Source organism: Bos mutus, chromosome 6 (assembly GCF_027580195.1).
Source record: "Bos mutus isolate GX-2022 chromosome 6, NWIPB_WYAK_1.1, whole genome shotgun sequence".
NCBI lineage: Eukaryota > Metazoa > Chordata > Mammalia > Artiodactyla > Bovidae > Bos > Bos mutus.
In genome coordinates, this window is record NC_091622.1 from 67,258,128 (window position 1) to 67,281,963 (window position 23,836).

General features: G+C 37.2%; 1 protein-coding gene across 5 annotated transcripts in view; it reads right to left on the reverse strand.

Moving 5' to 3' along the window:
* The window catches only part of FRYL (FRY like transcription coactivator), a 268,832-nt gene that overhangs the window by 111,554 nt on the left and 133,442 nt on the right, over nucleotides 1-23,836 (reverse strand). For all 5 annotated transcript variants that reach the window (XM_070372372.1, XM_070372373.1, XM_070372370.1 and 2 more), the window contains 7 exons: nucleotides 23,337-23,390; nucleotides 19,571-19,710; nucleotides 18,200-18,296; nucleotides 4,776-4,855; nucleotides 4,315-4,395; nucleotides 478-646; nucleotides 90-182 (listed from right to left, as the gene is read on the reverse strand). In XM_070372372.1, the coding sequence (XP_070228473.1) occupies nucleotides 90-182; nucleotides 478-646; nucleotides 4,315-4,395; nucleotides 4,776-4,855; nucleotides 18,200-18,296; nucleotides 19,571-19,710; nucleotides 23,337-23,390 (714 nt within the window). The remainder of the gene's footprint in view (nucleotides 1-89; nucleotides 183-477; nucleotides 647-4,314; nucleotides 4,396-4,775; nucleotides 4,856-18,199; nucleotides 18,297-19,570; nucleotides 19,711-23,336; nucleotides 23,391-23,836) is intronic.

A 23,836-nucleotide genomic window follows, 5' to 3' on the forward strand; every position in this document is an offset into this window, starting at 1 on the left:
AGACTATAAGAAAGTAAGAATGTATCATCTGGTAACTCTTTAGTGAACAGAGACTTTCAAATACAACATAAAAATAAAAATGGACTTACAGCAGCTACAGGGATAAGAATCTCCACAAATAAACCAGCAAGTGCATGTTTTATATCTTTATCTTTTACTTCTAAGAAATACTGAGCACATTCCTTGAGAGGGGAAAAAGATACATTAGATTAACAAAGGAAGAAGATTAAGAAATGTTAATATCACAATAATTTCTTAAACATTCTGCAATTTTATCAGAAAACTAAGTCTGAAATCATGCTCAAATTTAAAAAGAAAGTTAATTCACACTTGTGGCAATTTAACACTTGGAATAAGGAGTTAATAATTATCGTTAATTCATATTTATTTTGTTTCTTTTAAAAAAAAGTCATTAAAAGCAAAAACAACTACTGTTAGGCTAATTCCAATCACTGCAGTTGAAAAGGGTAAGGTCACCTGCATGAACTGAAATGATGCTTCAAAATCTTCTACAGGATACATTTTCACTCGGAAAAATTTCATTCCCATTATTAAGCTGATGACACTTTGTACCACATGTGGACTTTGTTCCTTTTGCCGCAGTTCTTTTAATTCTGTCACAAACTTCTTCCTCACAGCCTGAAACCTTTAAAATACATGGATACATGATTTGATATGAATTAAAAATACTCATGTCTCACATGATATTAAAGGTTGAACTCAAAATGTGTTTTATCTAAACACCATCTCCTTTCTCTGCCCTCATCAAAACTACCAGAAAAACATATAGATGAAAACAAAATTATTTGTTGTTCTAAATTTGCTATTCATTTAGTTTTTTAAATCAAAAATGCCTTAGGGAGAAATTCTAATTTGTAATAAGAATTAAAAATTTCATATTAGAATTAGAAATTTTTCTTATTAGAATTATAACTTCTTATTGCTATAATACCATCAATACAACATTACTACCACTTATTAATAATCATCATAAAGATAAGATCTAATACTGCTAAGTCACTTCAGTCATGTCCGACTCTGTGCAACGCCACAGATGGCAGCCCACCAGGCTCCCCCGTCCCTGGGATTCTCCAGGCAAGAACACTGGAGTGGGTTGCCAATCCCTACTCCAATGCATGAAAGTGAAAAGTGAAAGGGAAGTTGCTGAGTCGTGTCTGACTCTTTGTGACCCCATGGACTGCAGCCCACCAGGCTCCCCCATCCATGGGATATTCCAGGCAAGAGTACTGGAGTGGGGTGCCATTGCTTTCTCCAAGATCTAATAACCCACCCATAAAACATCCAAGTGTAAATCAGAGTGTGTCTCTAAATTTTTAAGGTTCCTTTTTAGTGAAGTCTGCAATGTGAGTGACAAGGAGGGCAGACTGAAGCTACACATTTGTTTAATGAGATAAACCAATCAACTGTAGACTACTAATTATCACTAAAAATTATTGTCTTCTTACACTGTAGAAAAACTGAAGAAGAAGAATGGGGGGACGCTGGTCTCACAATGTGAATAAACTAGAGAATCACAATGCTTTTAAAACACTGAGCACCATCTTGGATTCAAATGACCCCAGTTGTTAAGGCTACTAAGTTTTTCTTTGTTTACATTGCAAAAAGATATCTGATAGTTTGTTCATCAATAATACTTCATTTAACCTCTATATATTATGAAACATATATACTATGAAAAATACAATAAACAGATTGCTTATATTAAGTGAAGAGTTTACTGTTAATGTTACTTGGGTAAACTAGTTCTTGAAAGTTAAAATGACAAAGCATACTACCCAGTGGTCACTGATTACATATTAATATTAATAAATATAGATATTAATTACTGTTTAATGAAATAGGGACACATGACAGGAAGTATAACTTATCTATTTCTGTTTCAGTCTTGGACAATACAACACCATTTTCCATGAAAGTATTCTCTTGCATTTTATAAAGAAAATATAAAGTGAATAAAATTCCTTCCATTGCAATAACATTAGAATCTAAAGATTTTTTTGTTGTTGTTATTAAATTTCTCATAATAATTACTAGTCACTATAATCAAAGGTGGAGAAGGAAATGGCAACCCACTCCAGTATTCTTGCCTGGAGAATTCCATGGACAGAGGAGCCTAGCGTGCTACAGTCTATGGGGTCGCAAAGACTCAGACATGACTGAGGGATCTTTAAACCTACTTATGCCCTCTTGTCGGAGAAGGCAATGGCACCCCACTCCAGTACTCTTGCCTGGAAAATCCCATGGACGGAGGAGCCTGGTAGGCTGCAGTCCATGGGGTCGAAAAGTTGGACATGACTGAGCGACTTCACTTTCACTTTTCACTTTCATGCATTGGAGAAGGAAATGGCAACCCACTCCAGTGTTCTTGCCTGCAGAATCCCAGGGATGGGGGAGCCTGGTGGGCTGCCGCCTCTGGGGTCACACAGAGTCGGACACGACTGAAGCGACTTAGCAGCAGCAGCAGCATAATCAAAGGAAATGTGTAGACAAGATGCTAAAACACCCCCAGCCCTTCTCTTTCTCCTCACCCCTTTCCCACCTCACCACCTTTCCTTTCAAATGGTGGTGCCGTCAGCCCAACCAAATGCGGATGTGTCCACGTCTTTTCTCATGCTCACTGTATGTGAGGGTGGAAAACACCTCAATACTGCTCCGAGCGGCATTTCTCTAACAACTAGACCAGTGAGTGTGCTCAATCGCTCAGTCATGTCTGACTGTTTGTGACCCAGTGGACTGTAGCTGCCAGGCTCCTCTGTCCATGGAATTTTCCAGGCAAGAATACTGGAGTGGACTGCCATTTCCTATGCCAAGACCAATGAGACTGAGCTACATTTCATATATTTACCTTATATTTACTATCCTTTATTGTAAATATTTTTATTTACTATCCTTACCATCTTAGATTTAACTTAGCTATGATGTAAGGTTCTTCTGGATCCAACTTGCTCATGTATTATTTAGCATTTCTAACCTATATTCCAGATAGAAAATCATTTTCAATAAAAATCAAACTATCATGAACTACAGGGCCATAAAAAGAAATATATCATTGCTCATGTTTTAGTAGCTATATTCCTGAGACAGGGATTCATTGCTGATTAAATATAAATGCAATATTAAAATATTATTGTCTAAGTCATTTCAAATACTCCAACTATATTCCAAGTTCTCTAGCATTGGGTATACAAGGGTCTCTGGTAAATTACAAAGGATAAAAAAAATACTAAATTAAAAGATGTGTGCATACTAAGTCACTTCAGTTGTGTCCGATTCTATGTGATCTTAAGGACTTCAGCCCTCCAGGCTCCTCTGTTTATGGGATTCTCCAGGCAAGAATACTGGAGTGGGTGGCCATATCCTCCTCCAGGGGATATTTCTGACTCAGGGATTGAATCTACATTTCTTGAGTCTCCTGCATTGGCAGGCAGGTTCTTTACCACTAATGCTATCTAGGAAGCCCAAATTAAAAGACAGTAAATACTAAATAAAATACATTACTTAGTATTAAAATCTAAACTACTAAATGCTAACAATAATTGCGTTTGCTCCTTTAGAATTTAAAAGGTTGTTATATGATGATTTCAGGGCCAAAGACTGACTCTTTAAATAGCACCCAAGAAAATCTAAACTGATCCTTTCTGCCTTATAGATTTCCCAATAGGAACAAAGGCAATTCAAAATCTTCCACAGTCTTTAGAGTAAGCACAAGATACGAAAGACAAGCACCTTTTTTAGTGTTTACAATAATTATGGTTCAATATAATCAATGCATGTAACTCCTAATGAATAACCCTTTTTATGGAGTACTCTAGTATATCTTATCATCCCTTTTTGATATGTCTTCTATCTATTCAAAACTCTGTTCAGTATTAAAACAAATTAAGATGGTTAGAAGGAAGATACTGCAGTGCTATCTCAGAGATAAAAGCCACTCAACTAGAAACCACTAAAAGTAATTATTAGTTTTGACAAGAGTTCAAAAAACACTTCTCATAGAACTGTGAAACATAGGGAATAAGGTAATGACCTGACAATTTTGGGCAATTTCTGACTTCCTTTATTCAGGTTTTATGGAAAATACCAAATAAATGAAAACAATTTGTAGAACTGAAGTATGGGTGTCACTTAAAAATCCTCTAAAAACACAGTAGCAAAATAATAAAAAAGTGAAGCCAACTTCGCAAAATTCTATGGAAAACAGAAATAATAGACCTAAAGTAGTTAGTGTCTATTCTGTTGGTCAGTAACGAGGCATTCTAAAACATATCAAGATCAGTGATTTATGAAACTTACTTTGATTGGGCAAGAACGCCTATCACTTCTGCATATAAATCTGCAATGATATGCACATTCCCAGTGTTGGTTCCTGAATATCTAAAGCAACAAAAAGAACACATTATTTCATTAAATTTTTCCACAAACTCTCTTTCTTAATAAATCTGAAAATTCCTTATCAGGGTGTTATATAATTTTTCTCTGAAGATTCACGTGCAGGATGATAAAAAACCACAAGAATTTTCTCCTATCTCTACATTTTAATTTGCCAGGAAATTTAACCTGATTCTTAAAAATCCAATCAATGGTTTTAAGAATTATTTTTACAAAATCCTTTCCATAAGCCTCTTGTATGTATTAAAACACATAAAGGCATAACTACTTTGAACTTCAGTAACAAATAATTGAGGAAAATTCAAATTAACAGTCCAAGTCTAGACTGCAGATAAAAGTAACAATGCCGTAAGTATTTTACTTACCCTTCCTTATGTTTAAAGTGCTTAAAAGCTAAGTTTAGAACTTCATGAACTAAGGGATCAGGCACAGGATGAACAGGAATCTAGGGGAAAAAAAAATTGTGTGCCAAATAGGTTATAAGCCTTTTATGAGTATTCTCATCATTTCAACTAACCAAATTAATAACCAATTTTAACTTTCATGATATAATCTACTACTAATCTGTCAATCTTCCCCTTTTCTAAGAAGGTTATTATTTTTCTCTAAGAATTTAGTTGAACACCTACTTTGTTGTTGTTTGGTCACTAAGTCATGCCTGTCTCTGTGTGACCTGGTAGACTGTAGCCCACCAGGCTCCTTTGTCTATAGGACTTTCTAGGAAAGAATGTGAGTGGGTTGCCATGCCCTCCTCCAGGGGGTCCTCCTGACTCAGGGATCGAACCCACGTCTCCTGCATTGGCAGGTGGATTCTTTACAACTGAGCCACTAGGGAAGCCCTCAACATCTACTTCAGCAAGTTCTAAATTCAAGAATATTAGCTTCATAACCACAAACCCTTAAACTACAGACTATGCAGATGAAAAAACAGTCATTGTACTATTCTCTCTATCAGAAACTTAAAAATACTTTCCTGGGTAACTCTCTGTGACACCTATAGGAAAGGGAGCTTGATTGAGCCAGGTCCATATTCCATATAGTCTGATATTCTACCACAATAGTATCCAAAAGGAACTCCAACTTCAAACAATTTAAAATTAGTTATGGTTTTACTAGTATTAGAAAATTTTCATTTAAATGTTTGTTTTATTTAGTTATTTTAAAATTACATGTTAGTTCCTAATATGGAAAACACATCAAAACATTAAAACCAGAAAGTAAAATCCCTGCCCCTTCCCCCATATATAATCACTACTGGTATATATCTACTTGCAGGTTTTTTCCTACACTCACCCACCCACACACCTTATTTTTACTTAATGGAATGATGCATCTTTCCCTGTCAGTACTGAGCACTCCTTACACTATATAGCAGCCATATAAAACTCTGTGTATTTATAATTTATTTAATGAGCTCCCTATTAATGAATATTTCATTCCAGATTTTCAATATATATGATATTATACAAAAAACATCTTATGTATTTAGTATTATTTACTTTTAAAAGTTCCATGGCAAAGAGTTCAAAAAGAGGAACTGATGAGTTAAACATCATCCAAGTCATCATTTACAGAGATTCTTGTTCTTTATATGTGGGGGTCTGTTTTTGACCTCTCTATTCCATCAATTAATTCACATCTATACCAAAATCATTCTGTCTTAATTATAAGAGCTTACTACTAGGTTCTGATGTCTGGTACTGCAAGGCCTCCCTATTTTTCTTCCACGACAGCTTGGCTATTGTTCTTTCCTATTCAATTTAGAGCCATCTTTTCTAGTCCCACAAAAACTGTCTATTACAGATCAATTTGGGGATAACTATATTCTTATACATTTGCATGAAATATCTTCCCACTTCTTTAAAGGCTTTCAGGAAAGTTTTACAATTTTCTGATTTTGCCTTTTGTTATTCTTAAGACAGTAAACATATGAAGAGATGCTTGCTTTCATCAGTAATAAGAATGAAAATACACAATTCAGTTCAGTCGCTCAGTCATGTCCAACTCTTTGTGACCCCATGGACTGCAGCACGCCAGGCCTCCCTGTCCATCACCAACTCCCAGATTACTCAAACTCATGTCCATTGAGTCAGTGATGCCATCCAACCATCTCAACCTCCATCGTCCCCCTCTCCTCTGGCCTTCAATCTTTCCCAGCATCAGGGCCTTTTCATATGAGTTAGTTCTTTGCATCACGTGGCCAAAGTATTGGAGTTTTAGCTTCAGTGTCAGTCTTTCCAATGAATATTCAGGACTGATTTCCTTTCAGATGGATGGTTGGATTTCCCTGTAGTCCAGGGGACTCTCAGAGTCTTCAACACCACAGTTCAAAAGCATCAATTCTTCACAACAAACTGTGGAAAATTCTTCAAGAGATGGGAATACCAGACCACCTGACCTGCCTCCTGAGAAATCTGTATGCAGGTCAAGAAGCAACAGTTAGAACTGGACATGGAACAACAGACTGGTTCCAAATCGGGAAAGGAGTATGTCAAGGCTGTATATTGGTCACCTCGGTTATTTAACTTATATGCAGAGTACATCATTCGAAATGCAGGGCTGGATGAAGCACAAACTGGAATCAAGATTGCCGGGAGAAATATCAACAACCTCAGATATGCAGATGACACCACCCTTACAGCAGAAAGCAAAGAACTAAAGAGCCTCTTGATGAAAGTGAAAGAGGTAAAAAAAAAAAAAAAAAAGAAAGTGAAAGAGGAGAGTGAAAAAGTTGGCTTAAAACTCAACATTCAGAAAACTAAGATCATGGCATCTGGTTCCATCACTTCATGGCAAACAGATGGGGAAACAATGAAAACAGTGACAGATTTTACTTTGGGGGGCTCCAAAATCACTGCAGATGGTGACTGCAGCCATGAAATTAAAAGACCCTTGCTCCTTGGAAGAAAAGTTATGACCAACCTAGGCAGCATATTAAAAAGCAGAGACATTACTTTGCCAATAAAGGTCCATCTAGTCAAGCCTATGGTTTTTCCAGTGGTCATGTATGGATGTGAGAGTTGGACTATAAAGAAAGAAAATACACAAGGTATCATTTTACCCTTACTTGACGGGAAAAAAAACTAAGTCTGACAATACCAAATTGTAGAAATAAGGTAAATGAATGAGGGCTCACAAACACTGCTGGTCAAACTTCAGATCAATTTCTCACATAGCCTGCAGTCTCGTGAAGACCACAGTGTGTCACCACAAAACATGGCCCTTGGGCATAAGGACTGTTTTAAGCTGAAGGCAAGAGAGAAAGAACAGATGAGGGAAAAGCACTCTGCTCCTCCTTCCTCCCTAAAAGCAGCCTCTTGTCTTCCTTTTCCCTAACCAAGAAGAGGACAAACCACTGTCACTAGAAACACAAAGTGGGCACAGAGAAGGAGCTGCACAAAGAAGCCTTACCAAATAGTCCTTATTTTCCACTGGCTTCCCCCACGTATTTACCTTCCCATGATTTACCATCTCTAGGGGCCCAAACTCTTTTCCTTGTCTTGTCACTTCTCCACAATGTGCTGTACTTTGTTAAAACAGGTTCTCGGGTTGAACCATTCTTTGAGTCTTCACTTATTTTCTGTGAAGGCCTCGAGATGTATATGCTGTAAACCTTTTCTTCTACTAAGCTTACTTCTGGCAGTCTAATCTTAGGCCCCAGCTACTAAACCTAAGAGGGAGGAACTCTATTACACTAGCAGTTACACACATTATAAGAAAATATGGATGTTTAGCTACATACTTCAGAGATCAATCTTAGTAATATAATATTGAATGAAAAAAAGAAACAGTATAATACAACTTTTTAGAAAGTTCAAAAACAAGAAAAATTTAATATATTATTCAGACATACATGAAAACATTTTTTAAGAGTTAAGGGAATAATTAACATAAAAATCAGTATGATAGTAAGGAAGTAGCCAGGGAGTGAAATAGGAGCTTTACATAATTAAGGTTAAAATTTTAGGTAATAGTCGAGTTCTCAGTCTTAGGTGGTAGGCTCATAAGCTACCGTTACACTGTAAATAAATACATAGGTAGTCACACAGAGATCAACGACAAAAGTGTGTCTTGAACCAGGATTATAATTTATCCAATCTGTGCATCTCAGGGTCAATTAGAGCCAAACACATAGGAATTCTTTACGTTTGCTTAAAATTTTACCAGCTGAGCTACCAGGGAAGCCCCAAAATTGTTAATAATATAGTTTATAAAACACATCATCAGTAAGATGAAATTGTAATAAAGATACTAAATATAACCAAGAAAGTCACAAACTAGACTGGCGATAATAAAAAGGATTATAGCTACTCAGAGATGATCACAATGTTTCTCAGGGATTAGATGAAGAAGAGATTTATATTTAAAATGAAGATAACTTATTTCTTACAAAGATTAACCAGGTGCTTATCAGGAGGAGGCTGAACTTCAGCCTTAATAATGATCAGGAACTAGATTAAAAGTGGTGGATACAAGACAGACATTAGATAAGAATAAAGATAATTAAATTACAATGAGGGGCAAGAAATCCAATAAGGAACTATTAGTTTACATTTATTCACTTTAATGAGAAGGTGACCAAATTCACACCACAGTAAGGAGAGCACTGGGATTTTTTTTTAAATTTTACTTTTTTATTGGAATATAATTGCTTTATAATGTTGTGTTAGTTTCTGCTGTACAATGAAGTGAATCAGTTATATGTATACATATATCCCCTTCCTATTGGCTCAGATGGTAAAGAATCTGCCTGCAATGCAGGGGACCTGGGTTTGATTCCTGGATCAGAAAGATCCTCTGGAAAAGGGAATGACAACCCACCCCAGTATTCTTGCCTGGAGAATTCCGTGGACAGAGGAGCCTGGTAGCTATAGTCCCTGGGGTCACAAAATTTGGACACAACTGAGAGGCTAACACTTTCACTTCCTCTTGAGCATCCCTCCCACTCTGCCAATACCCTATCCCTCTAAGTCATCAGAAAGCACCAAGCTGAGCTCCCTGTGCTATACAGGGACTTCCCACTGGCTATCTATTTCACTCATGGTAGTGTATATATGTCAATGTTACTCTCTCATTTCATCCCACAGTTCTAGGATTTTTGAAACACTGTCTCAAGCAGACGGAGGCACAGCAGCTGACATGGCTCTAAAAGGCTTGTGGTGAACCCTGACTCCAGAACCAACGGCTACAGCCACATCTTGGCTAAGAGGCTCACTATTTACTGTTGACCAGAAGAAATCAGAAAGAACATTCATCTGAAATTTCCTAGAAATGGGTACTGTCCTAAAAGCCTGAACTTGAAATTCAATTAGAAGAAAATGTACTCTGAGGGACACCCCCATGCTATCCGTCATATAAGGGCTGAGCAACCAGCTGTGAACAAAATCTTTCAAGGTCTCAGATAACCTTTTAAAAATAACCTGACCTTACAAGAAAAGTTTATGCATCAGTTTGTAGAAGCTGAGATTTTTAAATGCCATGCTAATAACTGTGCGTGACTGTATGCTAAGTTGCTTCAATCGTGTCTGACTGTGCGAACCTGTAGACTGGTGCTCACCAGGCTCCTCTGTCCATGGGATTCTCCAGGCAAGAATACTGGAGTGGGTTGTGATACCCTCCTCCAGGGGATCTTCCCAATCCAGGGATCCAACCTGCCTCTCTTACATCTAACCTGCATTGGCAGGAGGGTTCTTTACTACTGCTGCTGCTAAGTCGCTTCAGTCGTGTCCGACTCTGTGCGACCCCATAGACGGCAGCCCACAAGGCTGCCCCGTCCCTGGGATTCTCCAGGCAAGAACACTGGAGTGGGTTGCCATTTCCTTCTCCAATGCATGAAAGTGAAAAGTGAAAGTGAAGTCTCTCAGTTGTGTCCGACCCTCAGCGACCCCATGAACTGCAGCCTTCCAGGCTCCTCCATCCATGGGATTTTCCAGGCAAGAGTACTGGAGTGGGGTGCCACTAGCCCATGATAATAACAGACTAGGACCTAAATTTATTCTACATAGTAAAGTCAGAGAGCTCAGCCTCCAGAACAGTGTTAACCTTTTTCTCCCATTGGGAAACTGAAATTATAAACCCGAAATTCCTCTTGCAATTAGGGATACTTTAAGTAGGAATTTTATGACTGACTGCATAATTATAAGAAGCTTTCCAATCTTTTATAGGCAGACACATCCCACCATTATAGAAGCATAAGGTTAATAATCACATCTCACTGATATAGGAATTTTGGAATATTGGCTGGGCCATTAAGTATGATCTTGGCATGGCAATCTTTTATGTGGTACCTTGAGTACCTCTTCTTAGGGCTACACTATTCATCACATATTAACAACTTATTGACCAGAGACATATTAATACTCACTTATATAATCAAATTGTAGACCACAAGAGTTTGCTTCTACAAAAATCCCCCAGTCAATAATAAAAGGAGAAACTAAAACCAGTAACTCCAAAATGCTCCCTTAAATTTATACAAAGTTGCCCAACTTATTATAAGTAAATTATAATCAAATTGTAAAATATTTTCTTCATTAGAGTGATAAAAGATGTCTTTCTACACTTTTTATCACTCTAACGAAGAAAAGCTGAGCTATTCTATTCACTAATTGTGTAACCTGGAGGAAATTTCCACTTTTTTACCTGTGAAAATTGCAGATAATAGATTAGAGCCCGTAATTACCAGACCAGAGATAAAAAACTGAGAGAATGCATTACAATAGGAGATTGATTCTTGTCCCTGCACTTTTTCTACCCTTCTCTAAAAGGGACTAAGACAAAATTCTTACCTCCTAGGAAGGAACGGCAGATGAGGGAACTAGAACATAGAATGGAGACACCAAGGACAAGGTGTCGTAGGGGAAAATGGCAGTAATCCAGAGTTCATTAGGAAGCAGGGAGGCAGATGTATTCTCCTAGCCTGATCTTTCCCAGACTGGGCCAAACAAAATATGCCTGAAGGTAACTAAAAGGTTACTGAAGTCACTGCTATTGTCCCCTATGTCCCAGTTGTTCTTGTACAGTTACTAAGTCATCTCCAACTCATTGCTACCCCATGGACTGCAGCATCCTAGGCTTCCCTGTCCTGCACTATCTTCTGGAGTTTGCTCAGATTCATGTCCATTAAGTTGATGTTGCTATCTAACCATCTTATCCTCTGCCACCCTCTTCTCCTTTTGCCGTCAGTCTTTCCCAGCATCAGGGTCTTTTCTAAAGAGTCAGCTCTTCGCATCAGGTGGCCAAAGTTTTGGAGCTCTGGCTTCAGCTTTGGTCTTTCCAGTGAGTATTCAGGGTTGATTTCTTTTTGATTGGTTTGATCTCCTTGGGACTCTCAAGAGTCTTCTCCAACACTACAGCTCAAAAGCGTCAATTCTTCCTCAATCAGCCTTCTTTATGGTTCAGCTCTCACATTTGTACATGACTACTGGAAAAACCACAGCTTTGACTACATGGACCTTTGTCAACAAAGTGATGGCTCTGCTTTTTAATATGCTGTCTAGGTTGGTCATAGCTTTCCTTCCAAGGAGCAAGTGTCTTTTAATTTCATGGCTGCAGTCACTGTCTGCAGTGATTTTGGGCTCCAAGAAAAAAAAAATTGTCACTGTTTCCACTTTTCCTTTTCTATTTGCCATGAAGTGATGGGATTGGATGCCATGATCTTAGGTTTTTTGAATGGTGAGTTTTAAACCAGTTTTTTCACTATCTTCTTTCACCCTCAAGAGGTTCTTTAGTTCTTCTTCATTTTCTGTCATTAAGTCCCAGTAAGCCCTCTGATTAACCCATGGATGGTTAAAATAAAGGAGGTATCTACCACTAGGTGACGCCAACCTTTATTTGGGAATAGGCTGTATATGGATCAAGCAGCCTGACTCCCAGAACTTCCTATAGAGCTCACAGTGCTAATCATACAGGCTGGCACCAGACACATCAGTGACCTTGCAATAATGTGACACTACACGTGACAGGAATAAAATTTCCTGTGCCCACTCACTGTGCTGTGCTGTGGTTTTACCATAACGATGTCCTCACAGGGATGTCTGGTGTGCTCTAGGCCACAGATATGAAACACAAGCTAACTTACACCCATACTTTCTCCTACATAGTCTTTACTGGCTCCAATTACGCCAGAAGTCTAACAGTGACAGCTAGGGACACTACTTAGCCCTGTTGTGTGCTCTCTATTACTACCTTAATACTGAACTACCAACACTTTCCAAGTGTCTGTGCGCTGGGTATTTGCCAGGCATTTTATATACATTATTTATAACACTTATAGCAAGCTTACATGGTAGTATTTGACCCCTGTTTTGCAGATGAGAGGACTGAAATTTAGAAGTTAGAACATACTTCTCTAAAATATACTGTGTGCCCAGCTTCTGACCAGTGAAAATACATTTAATAAATGGAACAAATGAGGAAAAAAGCTTTCAGTTTTATTACACTGTAGTTAGAAAAGAGAGAAACAGAAGTGAGAGAAGAAACATTATCTCAGTTTTAATTTTTACGAGAAAAAAAAGCATAATCTCTAAAAATTTAAGAATGGACACTATTAGAATGCTCAGACATTCTTGAAATTTCTACTTCTCCCCCTTGCTTACAATAACAACAACAACAAAAATTCCCAAATTGAATCTCCAAAAAGTGGGGGTGGGGTGGAATCCTATTTCAGTTTATAGAAAAAAGTTCTACTTCATGGAGTAATTAATAGCCTCATCTATAGTATCAAGAATTTTTCAAATTTTGTCATTTGCATGACTAGAAGCAGCTCAAATTCTACTTGAACATTCAAGAAGGATATATCAAGTAAACTCTAAAGAATACTCAAGTTTTATTCCAAAGCTATTTCCTAAATCTAATGCTTTTAGCACATCATGAAAGTGGAAAACCACAAAACCAGATAAGATATGTATACCTGAGAGTCAGCAAGGTTCATTCATTATGTAAATGACCAGTCCTCAATGAAAAAGAGTGAATAAACTCACTACTCAGCAAAATCACAAATAACATAATGTTCAGGGCTACTCACTAACATCTAAAATGTCAATGTCAAATCTGAAAATCCTAACGATCTACTACTCCATCTTCTGATATTTCGCAATAAGGATTGATAAGACTAAGCCAAAAACTTGAAGTGGCTCATAGGCCTGGTTTCCTAATCTTGTCTATTTCAATGAACAAATGTATGGCTAAAATTCAATATGAAAAAAAAATTCCCTCAAACATTCTAAATGCTATGCTGCTGCTACTAAGTCGCTTCAGTCATCTCCGATTCTGTGCAATCCCATAGATGGCAGCCCACCAGGCTCCCTTGTCCCTGGGATTCTCCAGGCAAGAACACTGGAGTGGGTTGCCAATTCCTTCTCCAATGCAAGAAAGTGAAAAGTGAAAGTGAAGTCGCTCAGTTGTGTCCGACTCTTAGCGACCCCATGGACTGCAGCCTACCAGGCTCCTCTGTTCATGGGATTTTCCAGGCAAGAGTACTGGAGTGCGATGCCATTGCCTTCTCCGTCTAAATGCTATGGTGCTGTTTAAATATGCTTTTTATCAAGGATTCTAAAGCCTCTGGTACTAACATTCTAACATTTGTAGTTGGCCATGACCCCAAAATTATTCTTCTGACTTTCTTGAAAAAATAAAATTAGTCCTTTACCATCTTGATTTAATTTTGTTCTCATGATGTATCACACTGATTTAACCAGATTTTTTCCCATCACATTTATATAATTTCAATCCTTTGTCTAACTTACGATTTAAACTTTAATTTTATAAGATGCTGGTCATTTCACCTAATTTTATATCACTGATTTTACTAATAAGAATAGTTTTATTTAAAAAGAGAACTAGCTTTATAATCTTCAGCAAATCATTGTAACTAAGAATATTTATCCATAAGATAAAAACAACAGATAGCATTTATTGGACACGTCCCATGTTCGTATTATCGTATCGAATTATTGTATTTAATTCTCATGATTCTTTTATAGAGGAGGAAAGAAATCAGAGAGTAATAACTTGTCCAAGTTACAAAGCAACCAAATGACACAGCTGGGATTAAAAAACATTCCCAAAGTTTATCATAATGATCAGGTGGTATAAGGGATACAGAGCTCTTTGTGTATTGTGAAGAGTTCTAAATATGTGATTATGACACATAATAACGTGTGATAAGGACATGACAAATTAATAAAGAAACAAATAATTTGTAATATATGAGATCAAGCACTAACCCACAAACAATATGTACTCCCCTTTCAAGACTGACCCAACCATGTATCAATATTTCATTACACTCCAGGTTACTCCTGGAGCCATCCATCTCATCAAAATAAAACTGAATCACATTTTAATACATGTATATTATGTGGGACAAAAGTAATAGTCATATTAAATTCAAAATATACTACCATTGATTACTCTCTGAATCTATTAAACCCTACATCATTTTGACACAGAAAAAAATTGGGTTCGTTTGTCATGATAGTTCAGAAAGTTCTATTGATTTTTACTTCATATTCTGCAGGTGCAGTAATTTTGAAGAAGCTAAAAAGACTTGCATTTTACTGGGAAAGAGAAAACCTATATAGGATTTTAAATAATGAACATCAAAAAGATGTTTGCTCCTTGGGAGAAAAGCTATGACAAACCTAGAAGGCATATTAAAAAGCAGAGACATTACTTTGTCAACAAAGTTCCATCTAGTCAAAGCTATGGCTTTCCCAGTAGTCATGTATGGATGTGAGAGTTGGACCATAAAGAAAGCTGAGCGCCAGAGTTGATGCTTTTGAACTTTGGTGTTGGAGAAGACTCTTGAGAGTCCCTTGGACTGCAAGGAGATCCAACCAGTTCATCCTAAAGGAAATCAGTCCTGAATATTCATTGGAAGGACAGATGCTGAAGTTCCAATTCTTTGGCCACCCAGTGCAAAGAATTGACTCATTGGAAAAGACCCTGATGCTGGGAAAGACTGAAGGCAGGAGAAGGGGTCCATAGAGGACAAGATGGTTAGATGGCATCACCAACACAATGGCCATGAGTTTGAACAAGCTCCGAGAGTTGGTGGTGATGGACAGGGAAGCCTGGTGTGCTGCAGTCCATGGGGTCGCAGAGTCGGACGTGACTGAGTGACTGAACTGAACTGATGCTTTTGATATATATTTCTTTGATGAGTGCATTTGAATGAAAATATGAGGATAATGGTAAGAGAGAAAAGGGGTATAAATGTTGTTGTACAAAAGAAAATAATGTAACACTGTAAAGAAATTATACTCCAATTAAAAGATAAATTTTTTAAAAAAGAAATGTTAAGTAGAAAGGGAACTGTAGGTTAGAAGAGTATGATAAAAGAACCAAAAACAAGGATGAGCTATGAGAACCACTGTATTTCCCCTTTTTATACTTTAAGTCCATGTGAACCATGGATATGAAAGGATTTTGTGCAGAGGACTCGAAAAATGGGCCTGAAAGGATTTTCTTAGGTTTACAGACCTTGATTTTTTTTTCCCTACTAGAAGAGTTATCTGGACTATTAGAGTTTTTAAAGGAACAGGAGGAAGATCAAGACAAAGACAATGGGGAAGGGTAAAAGGACAGCTGAGAAGGAAAGGTAAGGGGAGAAAGAAAACCCTCCAAGGGTTTGTCTGTGCACTGAAGTTCTGAAGCCAGTGCAATCATAGGTAACTTTTAGATGAGAAGAGAGACCAGTTGCTAAGTGGAAGACCATCATGGCAAACAAAGGAGAAAAAGCATAAAAGAGTCAGATGACGGAGGGGTCTGAAAGTCAGTGCACGGAGTTTGCAATTTCTTTGGCTGGGAGAAGAAATTCCTGTATCATTTAACTAAGAAATGCAAATACTGATGACTAAACTCATCACAAGATCTACATTTAGCATGAGATCAACCTTGATGGGGCTTCCCAAGTGGAGCTAGTGGTAAAGAATATGCTTCCCAATGCAGGAGACATAAGAGATTTGGGTTCGATCCCTGGCTCAGGAAGATTCCCTGGAGGAGTGCATGACAACCCACTCCAGTATTCTTGCCTGGAGAATCCCATGCACAGAAGAGTCTGGCGGGCTATGGTCCATGGGGTCACAAAGAGCCGGACACAACTCAAGTGACTTAGCATGCATGTAACCTTGATGAATGCAAAGCCCAAGTCTGTTCATGGTATCATGCTTCTGGTCCTCAGGTCCTTCCATATCTCTACTGACTTCCGCCCTAGGATCTAGGATCCAGCTAAACTGAGAGATCAAGAAAGCAAATCTGCCTTTCAGAAAGCACAACTTTCAGAGGAAACTTCTTTCCCACATTGACTAAATAAATCTTCATGAAAGGTACAAATTAAAGTGATTTTACCTTTGATTAATGCATTTATCTATTTCACATATTCAAAGTTATTAAACTTTTATTTTAAACAAAATAAAAAATAAGAAAAATATATTTTTATCTGTAGGTTTCAGATATTCAGATTTCAATATTTTTTCACATACATTGTAAAAACAAAGGCAAAGTACACATGATTACACAATTCAAATATTTTTATAGTGGTTATATCAAAAAAAGACTATCAAATCAATTAACTTTTTATATCTTACACTTGCTTTTTCAAGTCATATTAGGTATTCTATTCCATTTTATACAACAAAAACAAAACTCCCTGTCCAAACATGTCATATGCAAAATATGATTTTTCTTTTTCTTTTAGGTGACCTGATTTTTTCTTTTCCCAAAACATTACAGCATACATCGCTGGAAATACATGGATCATCTTTGAATGCTGTATAAGTTTTTAAAGACTACAAACTATGGAAAACATACTTTCACATCAGTACAGGCACTTATACACATACTTGTACTGATCGTGAATAGTAAAAATATGTACAAGATGATAGCTGACACTAAATTACATATTTATATCTTCACTATGTCACTGAGATGGTGAGCTCAGGAGTGCAGCACCTAGAACAATGCCACCCAACAGTAGACATTCTAACACTTATTGAATGAATGAAAGTGAAAGAGAAAGTCATGTCCAACTCTTTGCAACCCCATGGACTATATATAGTCCATGGAATTTTCCAGGCCAGAGTATTGGAGTGGGTAGCCTTTCCCTTCTCCAGGAGATCTTCCCAACCCAGGGATCAAATCTAGGTCTCTGGCATTACAGGCGGACTCTTTACCAGCTGAGCCACCAGGGAAGCCCAAGAATACTGGAGTGGGTAGCCTAATCCCTTCTCCAGCAGATCTTCTCGACCCAGGAATTGAACCAGGGTCTCCTGCTTTGCAGGCACATTCTTTACCAACTGAGCTATCAGGGAAGCCCGTTGAATGAACAAACATAAATAATTCATTATCCTGAAAATCATTTGCACTTGACAGTTCAGATCACCCCCATTGCTCAACAATCACTGCACAATTATTACATGTTGAAATGCAGGCTTGAGGGCTAGGAAGAGAATTTCTTTAAAAGTGGAGGTAAAAAGGAATTGAAGTAGGTAAATGACAGGTAGACTACAGTGACAGCTAAAAGCCCATATTTAACAGTTTCTATTCAGCTCCATTTTACTAACACGATTTCATGTCTTAGATGGCAAACGAAGGTAGAAAGAATGGGGAGAGACAGGTACAGGACATGTAATCCTCAGGCAATTGAAAGGCATACAATTAAATTACAGGAATTGTGTTTCTGTGAGCCAGAATTTTAGATACAACATCCTAAATTAGGTAACTGAAACATGAAAGTAAATCAGCGAAAAATAGGAAATACAGACTTTGCAGAAACGAAAGAGCTTACCTGCTTTAGAACTTCAACTAAAACTAGACAAAAAATGAAATCTACTGCTAAGTCTCTTCTTTCAAGAAGATAGTCTCTTTCACGTTGCTGTTCATCCCTGAAACAAGAATCTCAAATTAGGATTGCATTATGAAAAGAGCTCTTGGTTAGTATTTCATGTTATTTACTGAATTCCTAGTACGTATGGTGTTTCATGGCAACTGTTGAAAGTTTTTGTAATCACTCAACATATATATTGCATTTCTTGTGTTCTCATTTTGTACGTTAGGAACTTACATGCAAATCTCACTACTATATCTGTCAGAAATTAAACCTAATCTAAAACAATTAGGGGGAGTTTCTGGTGGTTCAGTGGTTAGGACGCCGTGCTTCCAGTGCAGGGGGTATGGGTTCAATTCCTGGTTAGGGAACTGGGATCCTACATGCCAAGTGGCACGGCCAAAAAAATGAATAGAATTTATACCCTACTGTTGTATGAAAATTGTATAAATCTTAATTATGTTATTTTGAATAGGTTCAGAGAGCTTTTCAGACCTACAATATCCTTCTACTTCTCTGTATATTCATTCTGTTACTTTTTAGAGTTTGCTATTGAAACTCCAACTAAAAATCTTATCTACTTCAAAAAATTATTATAATATATAAATGGAACGATATGTAACCTTGTTCTGTATTTTCCAAGTCGCCTGTAAGTGTGTTATCATATGTTCATAATTTAAAAAAAAATTAAACATACAAATGGAAAATTTTTAATAAATAAAACCATATTTTAAAATAAATAAAAATAAAAGAATAAGAGGAAGAAAAATATGAAAATACAGTGCCAGGTCATTTTTTCACAAATCTAAGTTGGAAAATCACAGGTGGCATCTGAAATCCAATTCTAAACCATAGGCCATCATCTGAAAACAAACATGTTTTACTTAAATCTATGATCTCCCTGGAAAATTTGAAGAAAGAAAGACAAGTTCAAGGATTTAACTCCAAGAAGAGTCTTAAGTTAAAGAATATAAGGTTTGAGCAGTCTTCCAATATCACAATTGTTTCCCTTCACAAACCATATGAACAGGACTTTCTTTGCATATTTTTAACTTTGTCGATGACTGTTAAAGCTCCTCACTGCACCACTGAGATAGCTTTCTTGAAATGCATTTTGGCAAGACTAGCTCCAGTGGTGACTCCTGTGGGGCAGCACCTCCTTTAACTGATACCTTCACTTGATTCACAGTTTAAGTGTGAACCACCTTTTCCCTCTGTTACCTGTTCAACAAAAGTAACCAAACAATAACAATCGTCAGCTGATAACACTATAGCCTCTTCATTGGAAGTACTTCAAGCCCAGACAGAAAAGTAAAAAAATGCGCCACTTACCCCTTAGATTTTGTGCTAGACCGAGGCCTATATTCATATGATTCATCTTCAGTTCCGTTCTGGCGCTTGTACCAGTCAAACAAGGTGCGGAGTAAGGAAGGGAGACAGTGCTCTGCTACTGAGCTCATAGAGCTTATCAACTGGAAACACAAGATGTTGCCAAAGATAAAATACATCAAAGTGCCACGCTTCTAACTCTACTCGCAATCACTTAGAAATGAGCAATATTTCTGGAATAAATTAACACGAAACACAGTAATTCAAGAGCAATAAATGTGTTTCAAAATAAAAATAAGGGCTGGGAGTCTAGCCAAGTAATAAAGTATAGTGAGTTACATTTCACTGACTTAAAATTTACCCAAATCCTTGCAGTTTAGTTCAGTGGCTTTCCACCCTTTACCTGCCTCCATATGCTGCTCGTGTTAAAACATGACTGTCAGTAACATCCCTGATTATATTCATGACGCCTCTGGGTGAACCGTTACACACAACATGAAACAATCACACCTCCTTCCTTTTCCTGGCCAGTTCTTCCCTACTCATGTGAATGAAATGTTCTAAAATGTTACCACTAGAAGGAATAAAGGGATGCAGAAACAGAGAAGACCGCACCAGTTAGAACTATGGGAAAAGCTCCACTTGCCTCTGTGCTGCTATGACACGGAACAGAGAATTATAATTACACAATTTGTGATACTCACAAATGAACATATTAGAAATGTGTTACATACATGCTTTTCAAGCTTAAAACATATAAATGGACAGCATAAAAATAAATGGAGTGGGACGGATGCCTGCCACTCAATTTGAGGCATCCCTTAAACTATCTGAACTGTAGGTTAGCTTTATCAGATTCATTTCACGAATGAACCCAGCTTGCCTGTAGTGGCGGTAAGAGGTACACCAGCTACCACCAGTCATCCCTAAGGTCACCTTGAGGATCCAGAGAAAAAACACACTCTCTTCATAAGAAACTTTGTATCTGATTCAATCCATTGTTCATAAAATTAGTATTTTAAAATTAGTGTACAGTGAAACATGCTTCACTTTGTTTGACTTAACTAAAAAAACTACAGGCTGCGGGGATATTCAACATCTCACTCAGTTCTACAACTGTAGGAAGTGTCAGTTAATGAAGATAAATGGCTACTTCTAGGAATTAAACATTTATTTTTCCTAATATTTTATATTTTTCATGTAACAAAGAATGAAACAGGTTGTGCATTCTTCTCTTTTTTTATAATCTGTCTTCCTTTAATCATACATTTATGATTTATAAATTATCATAACCTGACAGGTGAATAGTTTCTAATCTAGAAAATGAAAATAAAAACAAGATTCTAATTTTATTTAAGCATTTTGAAATTTTATATTTCATTAACAATGAATACTATCAAAGGAAATCTCTTAATATTTAAAGAAGGAGCTAACATCATCTGCTATTGTAAATATATAAAAGCAGTTTATTTCACACATAGCTTTTATTGTAAGAAAGAACCAAGCTATTGGGCATGATAATTTAGTTTTATTGTCATTTACATAAGAAAAGAAATGGAAATTTCCTTAAAATATGGCTTAATAAGTTTCAAATTCTGATCATTCATTCATCATTAGTTAAATAGATTCAAGATTATTTAAATATATTAGTAATACATTAACAATAACATTAATAACTTTAGTTATTAAAATATTAGTAATACATTAATAATAACTAGTACTTAGTATCTTCTGTAATGGCATTAAGATTTGAAAAGGGCTGTATGAAGTGATCTTATTATTACCGTAACAAAAGCCTTCTTATTTATAGCTTCTTAGACCAGCAGCTATTTACTGAGTGTATGCATCAGAATCACCTAGGGAGCTATTGTAAAATACAGGTGCCAGAGCACCAATCTTGGTCAGCAGAACTGCAGCAGGAGCCAGAAACACAGTATTTTGGTAAGCCTCCACCAAGTAATTCTAACCAGTCATCTCTATCTAATCAAGCAGACTAACATGAGCATTAACTTCTATTTCCTAGATACCTAATTATGAGAAAAGTAGCTCAGGAATACTAGGTGGCAACAGAAAGCTGATCTCGGTTATTGAGCTTTGCAGACAATCAGTATATAATGAAATAATTATTGAGCAAACATAATTATGATAAAAATAACACTTGATCAAATATTCATTATTAGCAAGAGGAAAGAACTGACATTAGAAAAATACCACTAAATTTTAGATATTAGTATTCTTTATAAAGATTTCTGGTTTGGGGATTATTTTGGGGTCAGGGGGTTGGCCATTGTATATTTTCTTTTTAAGCTTCTTTGGCTTTCTAACACAGGCACTCCCCTTGATCTTTGCACAAGCACAGCCACAAGTTCGAGTATGGGGTGTAGTCAATGCCTCTGAGGACAACGCACAACTACTGCAGAGGGAACTGCAGATAAATGCTGCAGCCCTCCATTCTTCAGACAGACAGGTATGGGCAACATTCTCAATAGCTCTCAGAATGGAATGAACCCCCAGTGCCCAGAGCGGTGATCTCTATCAGTTCTTCCTTTTCCCTGCATCACTCTCTCAAGTCTCCTCCCTAGAATCTCTTTCTAGAACCAAGTCCTTGTCTCTGGCTCTGCCTTTAGAATGGGGTGGAAAGAGAGAAAACCAGGCTAGATGCTTCAATATAAAGGTTCTGAAGCCCCAACAGGAAAAACAGTAAATGTTAAGAGGTCTGCTGCTGCTGCTGCTGCTAAGTCGCTTCAGTCATGTCCGACTCTGTGCGACCCCATAGACGGCAGCCCACCAGGCTCCACCATCCCTGGGACTCTCCAGGCAAGAACACTGGAGTGGGTTGCCATTTCCTTCTCCAATGCATGAAAGTGAAAAGTGAAAGGGAAGTCGCTCAGTTGTGTCTGACTCTTCACGACCCCATGGACTGCAACCCACCAGGCTCCTCCATCCATGGGACTCTCCAGGCAAGAGTACTGGAGTGGGTTGCCACCGCCTTCTCCGTGTTAAGAGGTCAAATATGTAAAATTGTATACAAGGAAAGATTGAGGGATATAATTGGAAACCTTCTGAAAATTTTCAAAGGGCATAGTAAAGACAGTACCAATGAAAAGCAAAGTTTTAAAATATTTAATAAACAGAAATCAATAAAGTTCACAGCTCATAACTCCTTCTATTTGTTTTGTTAAAAAACAAACTACCAAGGAATTCCATGGCAGTCCAGTGGTTAGCATGTCATGCTTCCACGCTGGTAGCCTGGGTTTGGTCCTTGTTTATTTCGGAGAAGGCAATGGCAAGCCACTCCAGTACTCTTGCCTGGGAAATCCCATGGACGGAGGAGTCTGGTAGGTTACACTCCATGGGGTCGCAAAGAGTCGGACACAACTGAGTGACTTCACTTTCACTTTTCACTTTAATGCACTGGAGAAGGAAATGGCAACCAACTCCAGTATTCTTGCCTGGAGAATCTTGGGGATGGGAGCCTGGTGGGCTGCCATCTATGGGGTCACACAGAGTTGGACACAACTGATGTGACTTAGCAGCAGTAGCAGCAGCAGGTGTCTTTGTGTGTGTGTGTATAATATATATGTATATATTTATATAAAACAGACTATCAGCTCCAGACAGAATCTAGTGTATAACGATATATAGGGCCACTAAACAAAATATAGAAATTTCTTAATACTGGGTGTATATGTATTTGGATCAGACTGTTAGGATAAACATTTTCCTTTCAGGAAAAAAAAAAGAAAAAAAAAAAAGCACACTGGCATACCTGGTCAAACTGAAGATCTTCACCTCTCTGAAGAGATCTAGATAATGGCTTCTCCTACAATTGAAAAAAAAGTATATGCAAAATATTAGAAATTTTACATATATTAAACAGTTGAGATTTGTAAGTTGGTTTTGCTTTCTTTGTAATTAGATTTTCTTTTGTAATTAATTAGTCTTAAGGAAAGGTGCTGATGTGGTAATACAAACAAAATTTAATTAATTTAATTTAGAAGAGCATACACAGCGTGACCCTTTCTGTCAGCCTTACTATCTACTTTTCTTGCTTCCTATTCCACATAGAATTATTTAACTTACTGAATGTGAGAGGTGTCTCAGATTATATTCAAATCTAATACAATTGATTCTTTTATTGAGATTCTTTAGGATGATTTTCTAAACTTTCTACATTAGGCTTTCTTACTGAATTTTTACCTGAAATATGTATCATAAAAAACCAGTGCCATTCTTCAATTGGAATTTAGAAATTTCGAATTTTTAGAA